At 40.9% G+C, this 19,599-nt stretch overlaps 1 protein-coding gene and 1 pseudogene across 3 annotated transcripts in view; one reads left to right on the top strand and one right to left on the bottom strand.

Annotated features, from left to right (window-relative positions):
* ZC3H8 (zinc finger CCCH-type containing 8) overlaps positions 1-14,236 on the bottom strand; it is a 37,429-nt gene extending 23,193 nt beyond the window's left edge. For both annotated transcript variants that reach the window (XR_013967358.1, XM_080812739.1), the window contains exons 1-3: positions 14,071-14,236; positions 9,147-9,264; positions 416-650 (exon numbers count right to left, since the gene is read on the bottom strand). Coding sequence is in view for 1 of the 2 variants with exons in the window: in XM_080812739.1 (XP_080668865.1) it covers positions 416-650; positions 9,147-9,264; positions 14,071-14,147 (430 nt within the window). In the remaining variant the exon portion in view is untranslated. The remainder of the gene's footprint in view (positions 1-415; positions 651-9,146; positions 9,265-14,070) is intronic.
* Positions 4,950-5,501, top strand: LOC308348578 (large ribosomal subunit protein uL22-like; annotated as a pseudogene). Its single transcript has one exon. The product of its transcript is annotated as a large ribosomal subunit protein uL22-like (transcript).
* Positions 14,237-19,599: the final 5,363 nt, after the last annotated feature.

The following is a 19,599-nucleotide window of genomic DNA, read 5'->3' as shown; positions in this document are numbered from 1 at the left end:
CTAAAAGAATATATTTTATTTCAGTAATCTAAAAGAATATATAGTCTGACACACCACAGTATCAGACATTAAGTCAATTCCTCTCTAAACTGAGAGCAATACAAACAGGCACATCTTGTCCTTCATATATGCGGAGGCCAAGGATTTAGCCTTCTCCCTTTCAAAGCAGTCATAGGCTTTGATAACCCTCCTGTAAACTCTGCATTTGTACACTGAATGGCCAGGTTGGGGGGTGGAGTGGGCATCTCAGGCCATGCAAGCTCATATCTGGCGTAAAGACCTAAGGAAAGCATGATCTTACTTTGAGATAAAATGCAGGAGAAACTCTCCCCCTCCCCAAACCCCAGTCCATTTACGGACAACTGTGACTGATGGTCTACATAAACTTTAAATGACAAAATAGTTTCACCCTTACCTTTCTGGGTATCCTTCACTCCCTCTTTCTTCATTGATTCTTCAGGAAATGGTAAGGATTGAGCAGCATTTGCCATTTCTTTAGCTTGTATATACTGCTGAAGCTCTTTAGCAAAATTATCTTCTGATTCCTGACTGCAGGTATCATTATCACTATACACATCATAGTCCTTACTTCTTGATTTTCTATATTGCAAATTCTTCGGGGATGTTGTGGAGTTCCCAAAGTGCCTAAACTAAGTAAAAATTAAATTTCCAATTTTAAAAAGCTGTCATGATTCAAAACAATCTGCTTATAAAGAAGAAATAAAGACTGGCCATGAACTGATCATTGCTGAGGTTGGGTGATGGGTATATAGGGGTTCGTATACTATTCTTTCCACTCTTACATTTTTTTTTTTCCACTCTTACATTTTTAAAATGTTCCAGAACTAAAAACAAAACAAAAACCAACAGAACATATCCATCCTTGAAAAAAAATTTGATGGAAGATTCTGAATTCAGTAATGCTTTACTGAATTAAAAGAGTAAACCCCCAAACTTAATTATTTAATATAATTTATTTGACTGAACTACAGTATTATATTTCATATTTTATTTCTCCCTTTGCATCAACTATGCTTTTAAATGGTTTAATTCAATAACTCAACACTTCATAAAAGAGTAAGTAAACTGTAATGGCCCAAGTGAAAATCCACTATACTAAAATACATCACTGCTAGCAAAGCCCATTATTCTTCCTGTAACTCACAGCGTTGGTGGCTTACATGGATGACAAGGAACAAAGAACTGCCCAATTCTCTGTAATCAAGTCAACTTTACTTTCAGAAAGAGTTTTCTAACTCTGTTGGTGCAGCTACCCCAAGGCAACAGAAGCGAGCACAGGTGCCCACAGGAACAGGAAGCCGGGTATGGCAGCTGACCCTGAGTCAGCCAGAGATGATCATAGCAGACAACTTAAAGTATTTTGTGTACAAGAATGTCCAAACATTGGTATACATGTCTACACATGGTGACACAAGGGTATCAAGTTGTATAATTACAGTTAGTATGTATGACACGTTTTAATTAAAAGGCTCATAAAGAAACATCCAAGTGCTGAAAGGCTCCTATTTTGATGTCAGGAAGAGATAACATGTCTACCATTAAACTGGCCAATGATCCTGCTCCAGAGTGTGCTCTGGGGTCTGGACTCCTGTCTACTTCCACTTAACTGATGAAGGCAGCAGACTCAAAACAAACAAAAAACAAACCAGAAGAATCGCTATTATAAAATATACCAGGTGGTCCAATTTCATGGCTTACTTTTGATGTTAACTTCAAAGCTAGGAGTTGTACACCAGAGGACTGATCATAGGCCTATGAAATGAATTTGCTCCCTGTGTGAAGAATCAGGTGGAGATAGTTTCCTAACCTGACAATGGCCCCAATGTACACTACTACCTCATCTTCATTATACCAGACAAGACTTTTAACCAATCCAAAAATATCAGGCCACCAAGTTCCCTGTCTCCAAGTTTTCAAGAAAGAGCACCGTTTTGTTTTGTTTTTTAAGATTTTAATTATTTATCTGACAGACAGAGAGAGAGAGAGAGCACAAGTAGGCAGAGAGGCAGGCAGAGGGAGAGGGGGAAGCAGACTCCCCACTGAGCAGAGAGCCCGATGTGGGGTTCAATTCAGGACCCTGAGACCATGACCTGAGCTAAAGGCAGAAGCTTAACCCACTGAGCCACCCAGGCGCCCCAAAAGGGCACCTTTTAAAACCAATACCATAGAACAAACTTGTAAACATAACATCTGGCCAGGGATCTGCAGATGTCAGCCTGGCCTCCTGTTTTTGTTAATCAAAGTTTTGCAGGAATACAGTCACACCCACTCATTCACGTCCCTGTTATCTATACCTGTTTAGTTGTGACAGAGTCAATACAGCTCACAAAGTCAACAAGATGCACTGGTCCTTTATGAAAGATACCTGGTCCTTTATGAAAAAGTTGGCCAATTCCTGTGATGATTATTATGTTTACCCTGTTTCTGGCCTTTCATTTTATTTAGTGGGCACAGGGAGATCACTCAATTATGCAACAGCTCCCACAAAGTTTGGTTTAGTCAAAAACAGAAATTCTATTCAGTACATCTGAATCACAATATCACAATGATCCAAATGAGTAAGTGCTCCCTTACACACAAAATACGTACCAAAGCAGACACCCCTTTAAGAGGTGATAACGCGCTGATTTGTATCAATGAAGAGGTGAGATGACATGGCAACATAAACAAAACCAGGACAATCATCAACTATGTTGTTTTATTATACATTAGACATGAGTATTACTAATTGATATTATTCTTTTCAGAAGGCAATGAAGACACAAAATACAAGCGACTGCTTTAATACTTTTCTTCATGCAGCTAGCCCTAAACTCATTACTTTGATATTTGTTGTTCTCTATATAATTTAGAAAACATATAAATATACTAAACTTTTTTTCCTTTTTTTTTTTTTTAAGATTTTATTTGACAGACAGAAATCACAAGCAGGCAGAGAGGCAGGCAGAGAAAGAGAGGAGGAAGCAGGCTCCCCGCTGAGCAGAGATCCTGATGCGGGGCTGACCTGAGCCGAAGGCAGAGGCTTTAACCCGCTGAGCCACCCAGGCGCTGCTAAACTTTTTTTCCTTTAATGAAGGAGACTAAATAAAGTTTTTTTTTTAAGGAAAAGATTTCTAATTCAGGAGAATTTATTGAATAGTATGGCCTCCTGAGACTCCACAGAAATAAAAGTACAGAAATGTAAAAATAGTTCCATAATATTAGTGGGGGTGGGGGAGCACATGAAGTACATTCATCAGTAATTAAGAAAAGTCTAACAAATTCTTGGCAAGTCTTTTTGAAAAACAAAAAGCAAGTTATAATTGGGATGTTGGACTTCAGTTGGAGTGTGAGAACTGGGGCTACAAACTAGGATGGATTAAGATTCTACATAAAAACAGACAAAGCTATTGTAACAAATTCTCTCTTTCCCATCTCTCACCAGAATACATTCAAAGAGAAATTTACCCCAGGCAAAAAAGAAAATAAAGAAATTGAGTAAAATGTCTGATAAAGCCAGATCTTCTTGTGTGGGTACTAAGACCCCACAGTGAAGTCCTCAACATTCCGGCATTTGGGAGCAACCCCTACCAGAAATATACTCTATCCACTCAATGTACAACAGAAGTTCTACCCTGCTTTCAAAAAGAGATTCCTCACATGGGTCTACGGGCAAAATTCAATGAACAATGAATGAGGGTAAAAACCACACATTATTTATATCAACCTCTAAGATGATATTTAGCATTCTGCTGTTCTGAACACAGGGAACAAACAGTAGTATCAACAGTATCTGCCACTGTCACTAGTACTTTCATATATCACATGAGAGTTGCTGCAAATCTCAAAATATCTTTTATGTTCACCACTATGTCAAAGTTACAATAATTAGACCTTCTGCTGGAACTTCTAATTACTTAGTGTATTAATGAAGAACATATTATTCTTTCTACATTTTTTTTGATAACTGTATTTCAATAAAGTAAATTTCCTTTGTAATCCAATGTATTTCATTTTATTCAGTAAAAAAACATGATTTTGAGAAGGGACCCATGGGCTTCAACAGGCTACCAAAAGGAGTACAGAGTACAATGAAGGTTAAGAACTACTATACTGGGAAAAAAAAAAAAAAGAACTACTATGCTGGAGGAAACTTACCTATCCACACAGCCCACCCATGTACTGAATGTCCAATCAGGCTTCCCATCTGGAGGAAAAGCCTATAGAGACACAGACCCACTAACACACAAGCAAAGGCCATCCATCAACTCTTCCAGCCTTTCTTAAATGAAGGGACAATGAAGGAACATAAAAACACATCACAAAACTTTAGAGCAGGTGTCATTAAACTATGATCCCAAGGCCAAATCCATCTTACCACCTGTTTCTGTAATGGTCAGCAAGCTAAGAATGGTCCTCAGATTTTTTTAAATGGTTGGAGAAAAAAACACAAAAGAATAACATTTCATGACAATGAAAGTTATACAAAATTCAAACTTCAGCATCCATAAAGAAAATTTAATGGAACACAGTCACACTCATTCATTTACATACTGTACTAGCTGCTTTCACATTACTTAAGCAGAGTTGAGTAGCTGCTAGTTAAATTATGAGAAACCCACAATTAGAAAATGATGCTTTAAAAAAAGATGTAATTTACAATAGCCTCATCAAACACCTAGCAATAAGCCTAACAAAAAGTATAGAAGATGTAAAACATCTACAAAGAAAATTACAAAACACTGTTGAGAGAAATTAGAGGACCTAAAGATTAGACAATTCAATATTCTAAAGATGTCAATTCTCTTCCGAATGATCTGTAGATTAAATGCATTCCCAATGAAAATCTGACCAGGCTTTTCCAAGGAACTTGACAAACTGATTCTAAAATTCATATAGAAATGCAAAAGGCCTCTCTTCCCCTAACTGGCCTGACGTGACCTCTGAAAATGGTTCGCTCTTTGTTTGACCTAGAAAACCCTAAAAATCATGCAAATCAAGAGGTTCAAATCTTTCTGTTATCTTTAAGAACACACATGAAACTGCCCAGGCCATCCAGAGCATGCATATCTGAAAAGCCTCCAAGTATCTAAAAGATATCACTTTGCATAACCAGTGTGTACTATTCCATCACTACAGTGGTGGAGATGGGAGGTGTGCCCAGGCTGAACAGTGGGGCTGGACACAAGGTTGATGGCCCAAGAAGAGTGCTGAATTTTTACTGCTTAAAAATGCAGAGAGTAATGCTGAACTTAAGGGTTTAGATATCGATTCCCTCTCTGGTCATTGAGTACAGCCAGGTGAGCAAAGCCCCCAAGATGCGTCATAGAATTTACAGGGCTCACGGTCGGATTAACCCGTATATGAGCTCTCCCTGCCTCATCGAGATGATCCTTACTGAAAAAGAGCATATTGTTCCTAAACCAGAAGAGGAGTTTGCACAGAAGAAAAAGATATTCCAGAAGAGACTGAAGAAACAAAAACTTATGGCCAGGGAGTAAATTCTGCATGGAATAAATGCAAATAAAAATAAAAAGAGGGGGGAAAAAAAAAGAAATACAAAGGGCTAAAAATACCCAAGACACTTAAGGAAGAAAAACAAGGGGAGAGGATTTGGTTACCTGACATCCAAACTTATTATAAAGCTGCAGTAATTAACATGGTGAGGTCTTGGGGGAGGGCTAAACAGATAAACCAGCAGAAGTAAACGGAGTCCCTGGGGTACCTGGGTGGCTCAGTGGGTTAAAGCCTCTGCCTTCAGCTCAGGTCATGATCCCAGGGTCCTGGGATCAAGCCCTGCACTGTGCTCTCTGCTCAGCAGGGTGCCTGCTTCCCCCACCCCTGCCTACCTCTCTGCCTACTTGTGATCTCTGTCAAATAAATTAATTAATTAATTAAAAAAAAAAAAAGCGCAAACGGAGTCCAGAAACAAACCCATCAAACATGAGCACTTGATTTTGACAATGGTGACACTGCAGAAAGTGTGGGGAAAGATAATTCTTTCCCTTCAGTGAATGGTGCTGTAACAACTGGATACGATAACATGAAAAAAAAAAGTAAAACAAAATTTGTCACCCCTACTTCACAGATACAAATAGAAAAATCAATTACAGATGGCTGCAAACTTAAATGTGAAAAGCAAAACAATAAATCTTTTGGAAGACATCATAGTAAAAGATTTTTATTATCTTGGGATATTTATTTATTTATTTATTTATTTTAAAGATTTTATTTATTTATTTGAAAGAGAGCACAAGTAGGCAGAGAGAGAGAGAGAGGAAGGGAAGCAGGCTCCCTGCTGAGCAGAGAGCCCGATGCGGGGCTCGATCCCAGGACCCTGGGATCATGACCTGAGCCGAAGGCAGAGGCTTTAACCCACTGAGCCACCCAGGCGCCCCATATCTTGGGATATTTAAATAAAACACTAACTATAAAGAACATTAATAAATTTGAATATACTAACATTATGAACTTTTAATGAAAAAATACCATTGTGTAAAGCCACAAAATGAGCAGATATTTGCAACACATAACCCACAATAAAAGGAAAAAAAACCCCTTATGATCCAAAATAAAGAACTACAAATCAAGGGAAAAAAAAACACAGAGAAACCAATAATTATAAGACAAAAACATCTGAACAGGCACTAAAAAAAGGGAAATCCAAATGGACCAGCATATGAAAAGATGCTCCATCCCAACAGTAATCAAGAAAATGCAAACTTAGTTACAATGAGCTACTTCATCAGATGGTGAAAAATACGATGGATGACAATACCAAGTGAGGAGCAGCAGAAATACAGTCCCTCATACACCACCTCTGGGAATAAAATTGGTAGAACCACTTTGGATTGGAGGACAGTCTGGCATTAAGGTAAAGGTAAAGATGCTTACACTCTAAGACCCAGCAGTTTTACTCTTCAGTAACTAAAGAGCACATGTGCAACAGGATACAAGCGAAAGAACGTAGTAGCACTACCCATAACCTCCAAAAATGGAAATCAGACCAAATGTCGACCAACAACGAAATCTAGTATATTCAATAATGGAATACTATCCAGCTCAGAAAATAAACAGACAAGTATACATCTATGAATCTTATAAATATAATGTTGGGAAAAAGACACCAGAAAGAACACATACAATACTATTCTACTTCTATAAAGTGTAAAAATTGGCAAGGAAAAACTGTATTTTTAAGGCTGCCAGCATTAGTAGTAAAACTTAAACTGTAAAGAAGGGCAAGGAAGTGATTAGCATGCAAGTTAGGATTCTAGTTACTTCTAGGAGGAAACAAAGGAATAATGACTGGGAAAGAAGGCATTAGAGGCTTTGCGGGCAATGTTCTTTCTTGAATTAGCAAAGTCTCTACCTGGGTGTTCTCTTTTTAGTCAGCTGTGATACGGCACATTGATGTTTTACAACTTGTGAGTAAAGAGCCTGGGCCAAAACAAGCCTACTTAGGAATAATGCAGGTGTCCACCTAGTTACAGAACTGTTTATTGGAATCTATTTTAAGTGACCGTAGCGTGTTCCGCCTGCCTATCTCCTATATTGGGTTATACATGGATTAGGGACCTTTAACTGGGCATGAAGGACTGGGGTCTATGAGACTAAAACAGTATTAAAAAAAAATACGCATGGGTGGCTTAGTCGGTTGAGTGTCAGGCTCTTGGTTTCAGCTTGGGTCATGATTCCGGGGTCGTGAGATCAAGCTCCGAGTAGGGCTCTGTGCTGAACGTAGAGCCTGTTTGAGGTTCTCTCTCTCTCTGCCCCTTTTCCCACTCATATGCTCTCTCACACGTGTATGCGCTCTTTCTCACAAATAAATAAATCTTTAAAAAAAAAAATGGAGGGAAATCCAGGCCACAGATTTTCAGGGTTAATACGCTGGCTCTGGTCCACAACAGCCATACATGCCCCAAAGGGTGAAAGAAGTTATATACTTGGGTAGTTGAGAGGCTTGCTGAGGAGATGAGGATGCCATATCTCCTGTACTTTCTGTCCTGTACACTTTTATGAAGCTAAGTGTAAGAGGATCACATTAAAGCCTATTTGTGTGAGTCTCACTGCCAATTCAAATCCATCATTTTGTGGTGTGTTAAAATTCACAATAAAAGGGATGCCTGGGTGGCTCAGTTGGTTAAGTGGCTGCCTTTGGCTCAGATCATGATCCCAGGGTCCTGGGATCGAGTTCCGCACCAGGGCCCCTTGCTCAGGAGGAAGTCTGCTTCTCCCTCTGCCTGCTGCTCCCCCGCACTTGTGCGCGTGCTCTCTCTCTCTGACAAATAAATAAAACCTTAAAAAAAAATTTTTTTCACAATTAAAAAAAAGTTCAAAGAGAGGCAAGAGAGGAGCAGATATTGGTTGTTATGGGTTGACTGTGTCCTCCCCAAATTCTCCTGATGAACTCATAATAGTCAGTACCTTACTATGTGGCTTTATCTGGAAATAGGGCCATTACATGTGTAGTTGGTTAAGATGAGGTCATTAGGGTAAGTTGTAATCCATTATGACCGGTGTCCTTATAAAAAGGGTATATTTAGACACAGACATATGAACATAGGGAGAACACAATTCGAATATGAAGGTAAAGATCAAGGTGATGCTTCTGGAAGCCATGCCAAGGAACACCAAAGATTGTCAGCAAACCACCAGAAACTCCTGGAGGAGCATGAAACAGATTCTCCCTCACAGCCCTCAGAAAAAGCCAACTCTGCCAACACCTTGATCTCAGACTTCCAGTCTCCAGAAACACAAGACAACTTCTGTTGCATAAGTCACCCAATTTGCGGTCCTTTGTTAGGGCAGTCCTAACAAAGTAACACAAGCTTTAAGCTATAAATCAGTAAGGTTAGTTATCACCAAATCAAAATCCTTAAAAATTATGACCTAATTTGAAAAGAGAAGTTTTTGAAACCATTTACAACCCATTTCAGAAACAGGGGAAACCAAAATAAAAGCAATACACTAGAACAGTTCATGTTAAATGACTGAATGATACATTTTCTGAAGTGTTACCAGGTTTCCTTGATATAAGCCAACTAGGTCTCCAATGCTAACTAAACCGGGACAAACAGGACCCCTAACAAATTTCTCACACCCACTCCTCTCCATTTTTTTTCAATATGCCAACTTAATCTTACTTTTTTGGGTATTTGCTCACATTCCAGTTTTACTTCCCATTTTATTTTCTCTTCTTGTGTTTTTCTTTTCTCTTCTTGTGTTTCTTCAACTTCTGCATCATCTATTCCATCATCGATTCTGCAGCAAAAATATCAAATAAACATAAGAAGTTTTTTTCAATCTGAAAATGGTTCATACCATAGCATTAAAATGAATGGCTTTGGCTTATCTTCTACTTGCCCTCAAAGAAATTCCAAACTCAAATTCTACTCTAAATACTCCAAGGAATGATATACAAATTTAGGATGAGCAGTACACGTCAACATGTGCTTCTAAGTAAATCAGAAAGCTGAAATTTTAGATTACATAACCTTCATGGTCTAGTAACAGGAGCTATATAAACCACCCATTCATTCATCACTGCATTCATTCAACAGATACTGAGTATCCACCATATACCAGGCTGTAGGCCTTAAATCCTGGGATACAACAATGAAAAAGACCTTGTCCCTGCCTTCTGAGAACTTTCTATGTGCTTGGGAGGAAAAAAATAAAGCAATTTTAATATAGTATGTTAAGCATAGGTACATACATGAGGAACACTTAACTGGTCAAGGATCTTCTAACCTTTAAAGATATCTAAGAAAAAATAAAAAATAAAAAATAAAGCCTCCCACCCCACTAAAAAAAAAAATATATATATATATATATATATATATATATATATACACGTAAGAGTTAGTAAACAGGGGCACCTGGCTGGCTCAGTTGGTAGAGCGTGTGACTCTTGATCTCCAGGTTGTGACTTTCAGCCCCATGTTGGGTGTAGAGATTACTTAAAATCAATCAATCAATCAACTTTTTTAAAAAGTTAGAGGGGCACCTGGGTGGCTCAGTTGGTTAAGTGTCTGCTCAAGCCCTGATCCTAGGGTCATGGGAGCAAGCCCGGAATCAGGATCTCTGCTCAGCAAGGAGCCTGCTTGTCCCTCTCCCTCTCCCTCTGCTCCCTCCCATGCACTCTCTCTCAAATAAATAAAATCAAGAAAGAAAGAAAGGAAGGAAGAAAAGTTAGCAAACAAAGAGGACCATCACGAAGAGCAGTATTTCAGGTAGAATGCAATGTGCCTTTCAAGGTCAGGAGAGAGCCTAACTTACATTCAAGTGGGAAGATGACAAAGAAAAGTTGTTTCCAGACTCACAAGCGCAGAGAAGTCAAATACGCAGAGAGACATTGCCTGAGACAATAACCTGAGGATATTCTACCCAAACTACAAATGAACCCAAGAAAGATGAAGGTGGGAAAGTGATCAACAAGAATGTCACTGAAATTTATAGGTATATCTAAGTAATGGTTTACACCATAAATACAAGGGGCTGAAAGCAATTGTGTCTGGATGAGGAGTGACTACTGAATAAAAGCTTAAGAGAGGAGTTCCATGCCAGATAAAGGCAAGGAGGAAGCAATGTGTACATTCTCGAAAAACACGTTACAACTAGAATGCACTACTAGCACAAGAATGTAAATAGTGGCTCTGAGCTTCCTGCAAAGTTACAGGAGGAGCTCAGGCTTTCCAGCTTCATCCAATTCAACAATTTACCAGTGATCTGTCCCTAGTGAGAGTCTCAGAGCTTCATCGCCGATAAGGCGCCAAGATGTGAGCCTCTACAGAAGCCATCACAAGACCCAATAAGCCACATACTGTGAACCTTCACTACTCCAGTTATGAGTAATGAATCATCTTATGGAGTAGGAAGCAGCCTCTCCGGAGGCAAAGCAATACTGACAATGATGACTCCAAGGGCAGTGACAGCAGCCCCTGACACTTATCATCATGCTTACCCTGTGCCAGAAGTGAGTCCGCACACATTACCCACATCACAACAGCCCTATGACATACGTACTGTGGTGGAAAGCCCATTTTACAGATGAAAACAGAATTACAGGAAGCTTACAGAACTTGCCATACACCTAGTAAATAGGGAGAGCTGAGCTCTGGGCCCAGACAGGCAAAGTCAACTTCCTAGTCAACACGTCCACCTGGATAGCTGCTTGGCATATTTTTAATAGAGCCCAAACTCAACTCCTGACTTAATCATGCTGGGTTTTTTCTTTTTTTTTTTTTTAAGATTTTATTCATTTATTTGAGAAAGAGCATGCACAAGCTGGGGGAATGGCAGAGGGAGAGGGAGAAGCAGAGTCCCTGCTGAGCAGGGAGCCGACACCGGACTCTGTACATGGGACTCAGGACCCAGGACTCATCCTGGGATCATGACTTGAGCCAAAGGCAGACGCTCAACCAACTGAGCCACCCGGGTGCCCATCTCCTGTTATTTTAAATAGCAAATCCGTCCTTCTAATGATACCGTCCCCAAACCTTGTAGTAACTTATACTCCTTCCATATCCCCCATCCAATCTGTGAAAAATCCAGTTTATCTTCAAAATATATCCTTATTTGGCCACTTCTTACTACTAATACTATGATCCAAGCTACTTTTGCCCTGTTACATTCTACTATCAACACAACCACAATGACCCTGCTAAAATGTCTCTCTTGTTGCAAACCTTCTAATAGCCTTTCATCTCATTCAGGGTAAAAGCCAAAGTCCTTATGGCACCTACAAGTCCCTACATGACCTGCCTCCCTGGCCATATCCCCCAGTACCTCTTAAGTCCTACTTCTCTTCAAGTCCTGCTCCTTGAACTCCACTCCAGCTGTCATTCTGGCCACTTTGTTCCCATCACCCAATCACGCCACGCTCACTCCACCTCAAGACCTTTATATGGACGTTTATATTCTCTCCGCTAGAAACCAACCTGCCTCACTCCCCTACTCAAGTATTACTTATCAGTGATATTACAAAGGCTTTAACTACCTTCTTTAAAATACCTATATTCAGGATGCCTGGGTGGCTCAGTGGGTTAAGCCTCTGCCTTCGGCTCAGGTCATGATCTCAGGGTCCTGGGATCAAGCCCTGCACTGGGCTCTCTGCTCAGCAGAGAGTCTGCTTCCCCCTCTCTCTGTCTGCTGCTCCGCCTACTTGTGATCTCTTTCTCTGTCAAAGAAGTAAAATCTTTTAAAAAATAAAATAAAATATCTACATTCTCCCTGCCATCCCATCCTCTCTTCCTTCCCCACTACCCAGCTTTCATTTTCTGCATGGTATTTATCATTACCCAAAATACTATCTATTTATGCATTGGGGGGGGATAAAAATCTCATGAATATGGAGATTTTTATCTCTTTTGTTTATTTATTGCTATAGCCCCAGGGCCTAGGATAATGGCAGGTGCTCAAGAAACAAGTAATCCCCTCATAAAATTACTAAGAAAAAACTCAGAAACCATAAAAGATTGATTCCTGTAAACTTATTTAAAACAAACAAAAAAATCCTTTATGCAATGAAAATAACACCATAAACAGAGTCAAAAGGCAAATAACAAATACGAAGTAAAATATCTGATTAGAGTTCCTAAAATTTTAAAGAGAAGGACCAATGAAGAGAAAAACAGGCAAAGGATATGAACAAGGAACTGTTCACAGATGCTCTTCATACTTCAATACCATTCCACATCTAACATTTGGGCAAAAATTCAGAAATGTCTTTTATGTAGTTTAGTACAGTTTTTATGAATAGAATCTTCCGTCCCACACATTTTCAAATTGATAGATGCTATTGTTTTCTAACATGCAGCTATTGTCTTGTGATGATTCACCTTGCTGAATTCTCTTATGGATTTTAATAGTTTATTAATGTTCCTCTTGTTGTCCTTTGTAGGTGGATCATATCATCTGTAAGTTATTAATGTCTTTCTCTTTTTTCAGTATTTATAGATCTTATTTTATGTTACTAATTTTGCCTTAGAAACAAGGAAATCAAATCATGGGTAACTTGGTCCTAGTTTTGCCACTTAAATTGTGCAATCTTTGCAAGTTATGTTCCTCTCCGTGCCTCAATTTTCTCATCTGCAAAAACAAGGAGTTTCTTTTCTTCAAGGTTAAAATTAAATGACATATTTCACGTAAAGCACTTGGTAAAACTTTTGATGGCAGCCTGAATTAAGGTAATAGTTTCAATTAAGGTATAAGTGAACAAATCTGAGCGATATCAGGAAGTAAAAATCACCCAGACTAAGAGAATGAGTGAAATAAAGGAACAAAAGGCTGTGTGTCTTGGTTTCAGCTTAAGGAAACTGGAGAAAACACACAGGTTTAGAAGTTGATTTTTAGCACTTCAAACAGAAACAAAATAAATGAATATCTGGGTGTAAATAAATTACACTATACACCGCTCTAAATGAGATCAATAAATTAGCACCATTTGGCTAGTAGCGTCAGTCCCTTTCTCAACCTAAAGGAAACGTTACATCCAAATGATGTTTGCTGCTTTACTGTGGTCTTTAGGGTCTTCTGATGAAAATCAATGAACTAGAGGCAAATTATTTACTATTTACCCCCACTGCTTAATAAACTTGGGGTTTCGGGTTTTTCTTAAACAAACAAAAAAAGGTGTTTAACATGTGTCAGTGAGAAATGACAAATGATCTGTCCCCTACGAGCAGACGGTCCGGTGGAAAGAGGAGTAATGTGGGAACACATGGAGGTTTCCAACCGAATCTCCAGGGTCAGGAGCGCAGGGAAAGGGGAGCCTCCTGCGAGCGCTCCCTGGACCCCGCTGGTCCCCTGAAGCAGGGTCCCGGCGCCTCTGGCCGTGGCGGCTTACGAACCGAGCCCCATTGCCGGCTTCCGTCCCCGCGGCTCCAGAGCGACCTCTCCACGTCCGACCCCCGCGCCTGCCAGGCTGACCCCACACGCTCGCCCACGCACTCCCCGCACGACCCAGCGGCGTGGCCCACACGCGGCCCGGGCTGCCTCCGAATGGAACCAAAAGGCGGAATCCGACCCGGGCCCCTGCGATCAAAGCATGAAAAGATGGGGAATCACCTTTCATCAAAGTCCGTGGTCGGTTTTTTACCCAGGGCCGGGTTGGGGGGTTTGGAGAAAAGATTCTCAAAATCCATCACCCTCGCGAGGGCCCGGCAGTTAGAGTAACAACCACCGCGCGAGGAGGAGGGACCCAGCTCCGGGCCCCGGCCGCATGTCGCCCCGCGCATGCGTCGCCCCGCCCCCGCGCACGTCCGCTCGCTCCTTCCCCGCGGCTCTGCGCAGGCGCCAGGATAGTTGGGGGTTTTGTTGTTTGTTTGTTTGTTTGTTTGTTTGTGTTTTTTTGGTGTGCATTTTGATCTGTTATCTAACATATTAGTTAGAATTTTTAACCTGAATCCTTGGGAGTTCTTTCACTTTCATTAGGGGTAAGTGGGCATTCCATGTGGAGAGAATAGTATCAAGGCCGGAAAACAAAGCACGGATTTGGGAAAAGGAACTGTTGAGTTTTGCTTACTCTAATGCCTGTGGAAGAGTGGAAGTTGTGGGAATCATGAAAGCCGCAAACGCTAGACATCGAACCCGACGGGCTCCTACTAGTGAGCGACTGTTTGATTCCCGGCACGAATCAGGGTCCACTTCCCAGACAAGCGAAGAGAAGTTGTACTTTCTCCTGTTGTTTATATTATAGGCAATCCTTTCTTGTACATCAGTCATTACTAAAAATTGAGAGGAAAAGTGAAATGAATTAAGGTATTACCCTATTTGGAGGAAAGTACTATACTACAGAACTCAGATTATTATCATACATACGTTTTCATTTTTAAAAAGTCCAGTATACAGCAAAAGATAACCAGTCTGTGGGAAAAAATTAAAACGGTAGGTAAAAAGCAGCAAATGTAGTAAGAAAAACTGACCTGCAAAGGCATCAGATACTATCCTTTTTAGATAAAGACTATAAAAGGCAAAGTATGTTTGTGATAAATTTGTTACAGGACAGATCACTGGTCTTCCAAACTTTCCCAGAAGATGAGGCCTACTACATTTGAAAACAGCTGCTGCTGATGCCCCCAGTTCTATTCAGGGTCATTTCAATGTCTGACTAAGCACCTGGGCACCTGCTTCTGCAAGTAGCCCTCCTCTCTCTTTCCCATGCCTTCCCCATTAAAGCCCTCCAGCTTCACCTGGACAGGGAAGATGGTCTTTGAAACATCTGTCAACCATCTGCAAATCTCAAGGAAAGGCTGGTTCTGCTATAGACTAAGGGACTTAAATCAGCAAGCAAGGAGTGCATAGGCTTGAAGCAAGGTACGCTTAAGACCATTAGAGTGCTTTTACAGATTGATTCTAAAAAATGGGCCCTGGGTGCCTGGGTGGCTCAGTTGTTAAGTGGCTGCCTTCAGCCCAGGGTCCTGGGATAGAGCCCCTCATCGGGCTCCCTGCTCAGCAGGAAGCCTGCTTCTCCCTCTCCCACTCCCCCTGCTTCTGTTCCCTCTCTCGCTGTGTCTCTCTGTGTAAAAGAAAATAAAATCTCAAAAAATGGGCCCAATTTTCTACCTTTTCTTATACCCACATCCATTGCAATATGACTTTGTAGCTCTTCCCATCAAGTGGTGGGATCTATTTCACCACCTCTTTCATCTGAGTTGAATTCATAACCTACTTTTGCTAATAGAACGGAGCAGAAAAGCCTTGCCAATGCCAAGCTGGGGCCCTAAGAGGCTGTGTGTGTGTCTGCTCTCTCTTGAACTCCTGCCTTCTCCAGAACAACAAGCCCAGGCCACCTTGCTGAAGAGAAGGGAGAGACATGTGGAGGATAAGACAAAAGGAGGAGAACAGCAACACCCAGTCTACAGCTAGCAAAGCCCTAAAAGCAAAGCTGCCAAGTCAACCCACAGCTGACCACAGACACACAATGGAGACCAGTGAAGAACTGAAGAACCTCCCAGATGATCCCAGTCCAAACTGGTGACCAACATCGTAAGCTAAATAGTTGTTTTAAGCTACCATGTTTTAAAAGAAGCTTATTATACGGCAAAACCTGATAAAAAGGGAACTATAAAAAGTGACATTAAGGAGTGGAAAAGAGGGGCGCCTGGGTGGCTCAGTGGGTTAAGCCTCTGCCTTCGGCTCAGGTCATGATCTCAGGGTTCTGGAATTGAGCCCCGCATTGGGCTCTCTGCTCAGCAGGGAACCTGCTTCCCCCTCTCTCTCTGCCTGCCTCTCTGCCTACTTGTGATCTCTGTCAAATAAATAAATAAAATCTTAAAAAAAAAATAAAAAGGAGTGGAAAAGAGCCAAGTAGAGCTTTCAGAAGTTAAAAATACGATATGACATTAAAAATTCAATAGATGGTATGGTACTCTTAAAATGTGTTCACAATTCTTTAACACTTATCCCCTCAAAAGATGGAGACTATTCCCCTCTCCTTAAATGTGAACTAGCTCCGGTGACTTCCAAAATACAGTGTTAGATGGTGCCCAACTTCTGAGACTAGGTGGTAAAAAGCACTGCAGTTTCTGCCTTCCTCTCTTGAATTGCCTACCTGAAGGGAAGTCAGTCACCATCTCAGAAAACACTCCCGCAGCCTGGGAAAAGCCGGCCTTGTGAGTGGGCCACCTTGGAAGCTGATGCGCTAGCACCACTCCAACCAACCTCATAAGAGACTCTGGGACAGAACCACTCAGCTGAGTAGCTCCAGGATTCCTGATCCAAAATAAATAAATAAGAAGATAAATGTTTATGTTACTAGACTCGATTCTTTGGACCCAGCAACGGTAGAAATGAGGCTGGACCCCAAATTTAAAAACACAGGCAAGGCTTTATTATAGGGGCAACAACTGCTGCTGAAGGGAGACACAGTCATGACAAAGGGGTCAAATAAAATGCTCTCTTGCTCTCTGAATAATAACCAGGGAAACTTTTAAAGGGGCCGAGGCGGGAAAGGAGTGATGTTTAAGCACGTAGGGACAGGGAATTCCAGGGAATTGGGGACACAAGCCCAGGTGACGAAACTGTACTTCTTCCTATATCCTATGTTTCATTTGCATGTTTTCTCCACCTCTGGGTGTGTGTTTTAGCATAATAATAAGGGGAAAAATCAGTGAAAGGTAAGTTTGCTGCCCATTTTTATCTCAGGCTAGTCTGAACCTGGTCTAGGCTTGTTCCTTTTGCCGGTGCTTTGTTCCGCAGGAAGAAGCGGTAACATCCTACAGGTTGCTCTGCAAGAGAAGTAATAACAGCCATCCAGGAGAGTCCCAGGTACATAGGGGCTTCTTCTCAGGGTCCCTGTCTCATTTACTGTTTGGTTTTTTTTTTGAAGATTTTATTTATTTATTCAAGAGAGAGAACGAGAGAGAGCGAGCACACAGGAGAGAGAGACAGGGAGAAGCAGACTCCCTGCTGTGCAGGGAGCCCAATGTGGGGCTTGATCCCAAGACACTGAGATCATGACCTGAGCCAAAGACAAATGCTCAACTGCCCGAACCACCCAGGTACCCCTCATTTATGTTTTAAACCACAAAGTTTAGGGATAATTTGCTATGCAGCGATAGATAAGGGATGCCCCTATCATTATTAAGCGGCCGGCCTAAAGATAGAATTATCACATGACCCAGCAATTCTACTCCTAGGTATATACCCCAGAGAATTGAAAACTGGGATTGAGACAGATATGTGCATACTCCTATTCATTGCAGCATTATTCACAAGAGCCAGTAGGTGGAAACATCCCAAGTATTGGATAAATCAAATGTAGTAGATACATACAATGGAATATTATTCAGCCATAGAAAGGAATGAAATTCAGACACATGCTACAATACGATGAACCTTGAACACAGTATGCTAAGTGAAATAAGCTGGGCTCAAAAACATAAATACCGTATTTCTGCTTATATGAGGTATTTGGAATGGGCAAATCAGAGAGACAGATAATAGATTAGAGGCTTTCAGCACTGGGAGAGTGGGAGATGGAAGGGAGTTATTGCTTGATGGTTACAGTTTCTGTTACAATGAAAATGTTTGGAAGTAGATGGTGATAGTTGCACAGCAGTGTGACTGTAGTTAATGCCACTGAATTGTCCCTTCAAAATGGTTAAAATGGCAAATTTTGTATCATATATAATTTACCGCACAAAAAAGCAACTGGCATAATAAGGTGGCGGAATGGTCTCTTGAGTACCAGTTTCTGTACTAGCTAGATCCAAAGTACATGTTTTGTGAACATATGCTATAAATCAGCCACCAATAATATGGTGTTTTGGGGCACCTGGGTGGCTCAGTTGGTTGAGTGACTGCCTTTGGGTCAGGTCATGATCCTAGAGTCCTGGGATCGAGTCCCACACAGGGCTCCCTGCTCAACAGGGATTCTGCTTCTCCCGATGACCTTTCTCCACTCATCCTCTCTCTGTCTCATTCTCTCGCTCTCTCTCTCAAATAAATAAATAAAATCTTCAAAAAAAAAAAAATGGTGCTGTCTCTCCCATAGTCAGGATTCATGGGCCTGGGAATCGAACTATGGAAATAGGAGTCGACCTTTCCTTTATCATCCCTGTGACACCCTAGTAGAAGTTTTTTTTTTTTTTTTTAATTTTTGCTTCTAATCTTCAAAACTTTGAGTTCTGCTTGTCAAAAGCAGAGTTTTTCAACGTCAGCATTTTGACATTTTGGGCTGAGTAATTGACAGTCCTGTGTGTAAAAGGATGTTTAGCAGCATCCCTGGCTTCTCCCCACTAGATGCCAGTAGCACTCCTTCCCCAGTTGGCACCTATATAGTGATTACAATATTTGTGTGCATTAAGGGTGGGGTGACTGTCAAAGATAAACAAAGCCAGACATTAAAGTAGCAAAGACTGATTTTATTCAGAAACTATTGACTGAGGGTAAAAGGCTGAACTCCGTTCAAATTATGTAGAGATGACTGGGTCTTTTTTTTTTTTTAAGATTTTATTTATTTATTTGACAGCGACAGAGATATCACAAGTAGGCAGAGAGGCAGGCAGAGAGAGAGGAGGAAGCAGGCTCCTGCCATGGGGCTCGATCCCAGGACCCTGAGATCGTGACCCGAACGAAGGTAAAGGCTTAACCCACGGAGCCACCCAGGCGCCCCATGACCAGGTCTTTTAAAGGGAGGATGAAATAACATATAATTCGATTTACAGGAAATGTTCAAAAGGCAAATCTATAGAAACAAAAGTAGATTATCCATTGCCTGAGGCAGGGGTGGCAAGACACTTGGGGGGATGGAATGTTCTGAAACTGAATGTTGGTGATAGCTGCATTACTTGGAAAATCTACTAAAAGTCATTAAATTGTACGCTTAAAATGGGTAAATTTTCAGGTACATGCTTTTATATCAATAGAGCTATTTAAAAAATATATATAAAGGGAGGGAGCACCAGGATGGCTCTGTCCTTGAGTGTGGGAGAATGAGAAGCAGGGTATCTGAATTAGCTACCATAAGACCTAAATTAAGTAAAATAGTTACAATAGACAAAGACCTAGAGATTCTAATCTAACTCCGAATGCTAATTATTGTTACTCCAGACAAAACAGATCCGCTTTCTGGAAGTTTCCTAGGAATGTATT

Source organism: Martes martes (genome assembly GCF_963455335.1).
Source record: "Martes martes genome assembly, chromosome: 9".
NCBI classification, from domain to species: Eukaryota; Metazoa; Chordata; class Mammalia; order Carnivora; family Mustelidae; genus Martes; species Martes martes.
The sequence above is the reverse complement of the archived record's forward strand: the minus strand, read 5'-3'. Positions and strand labels throughout refer to the sequence as shown.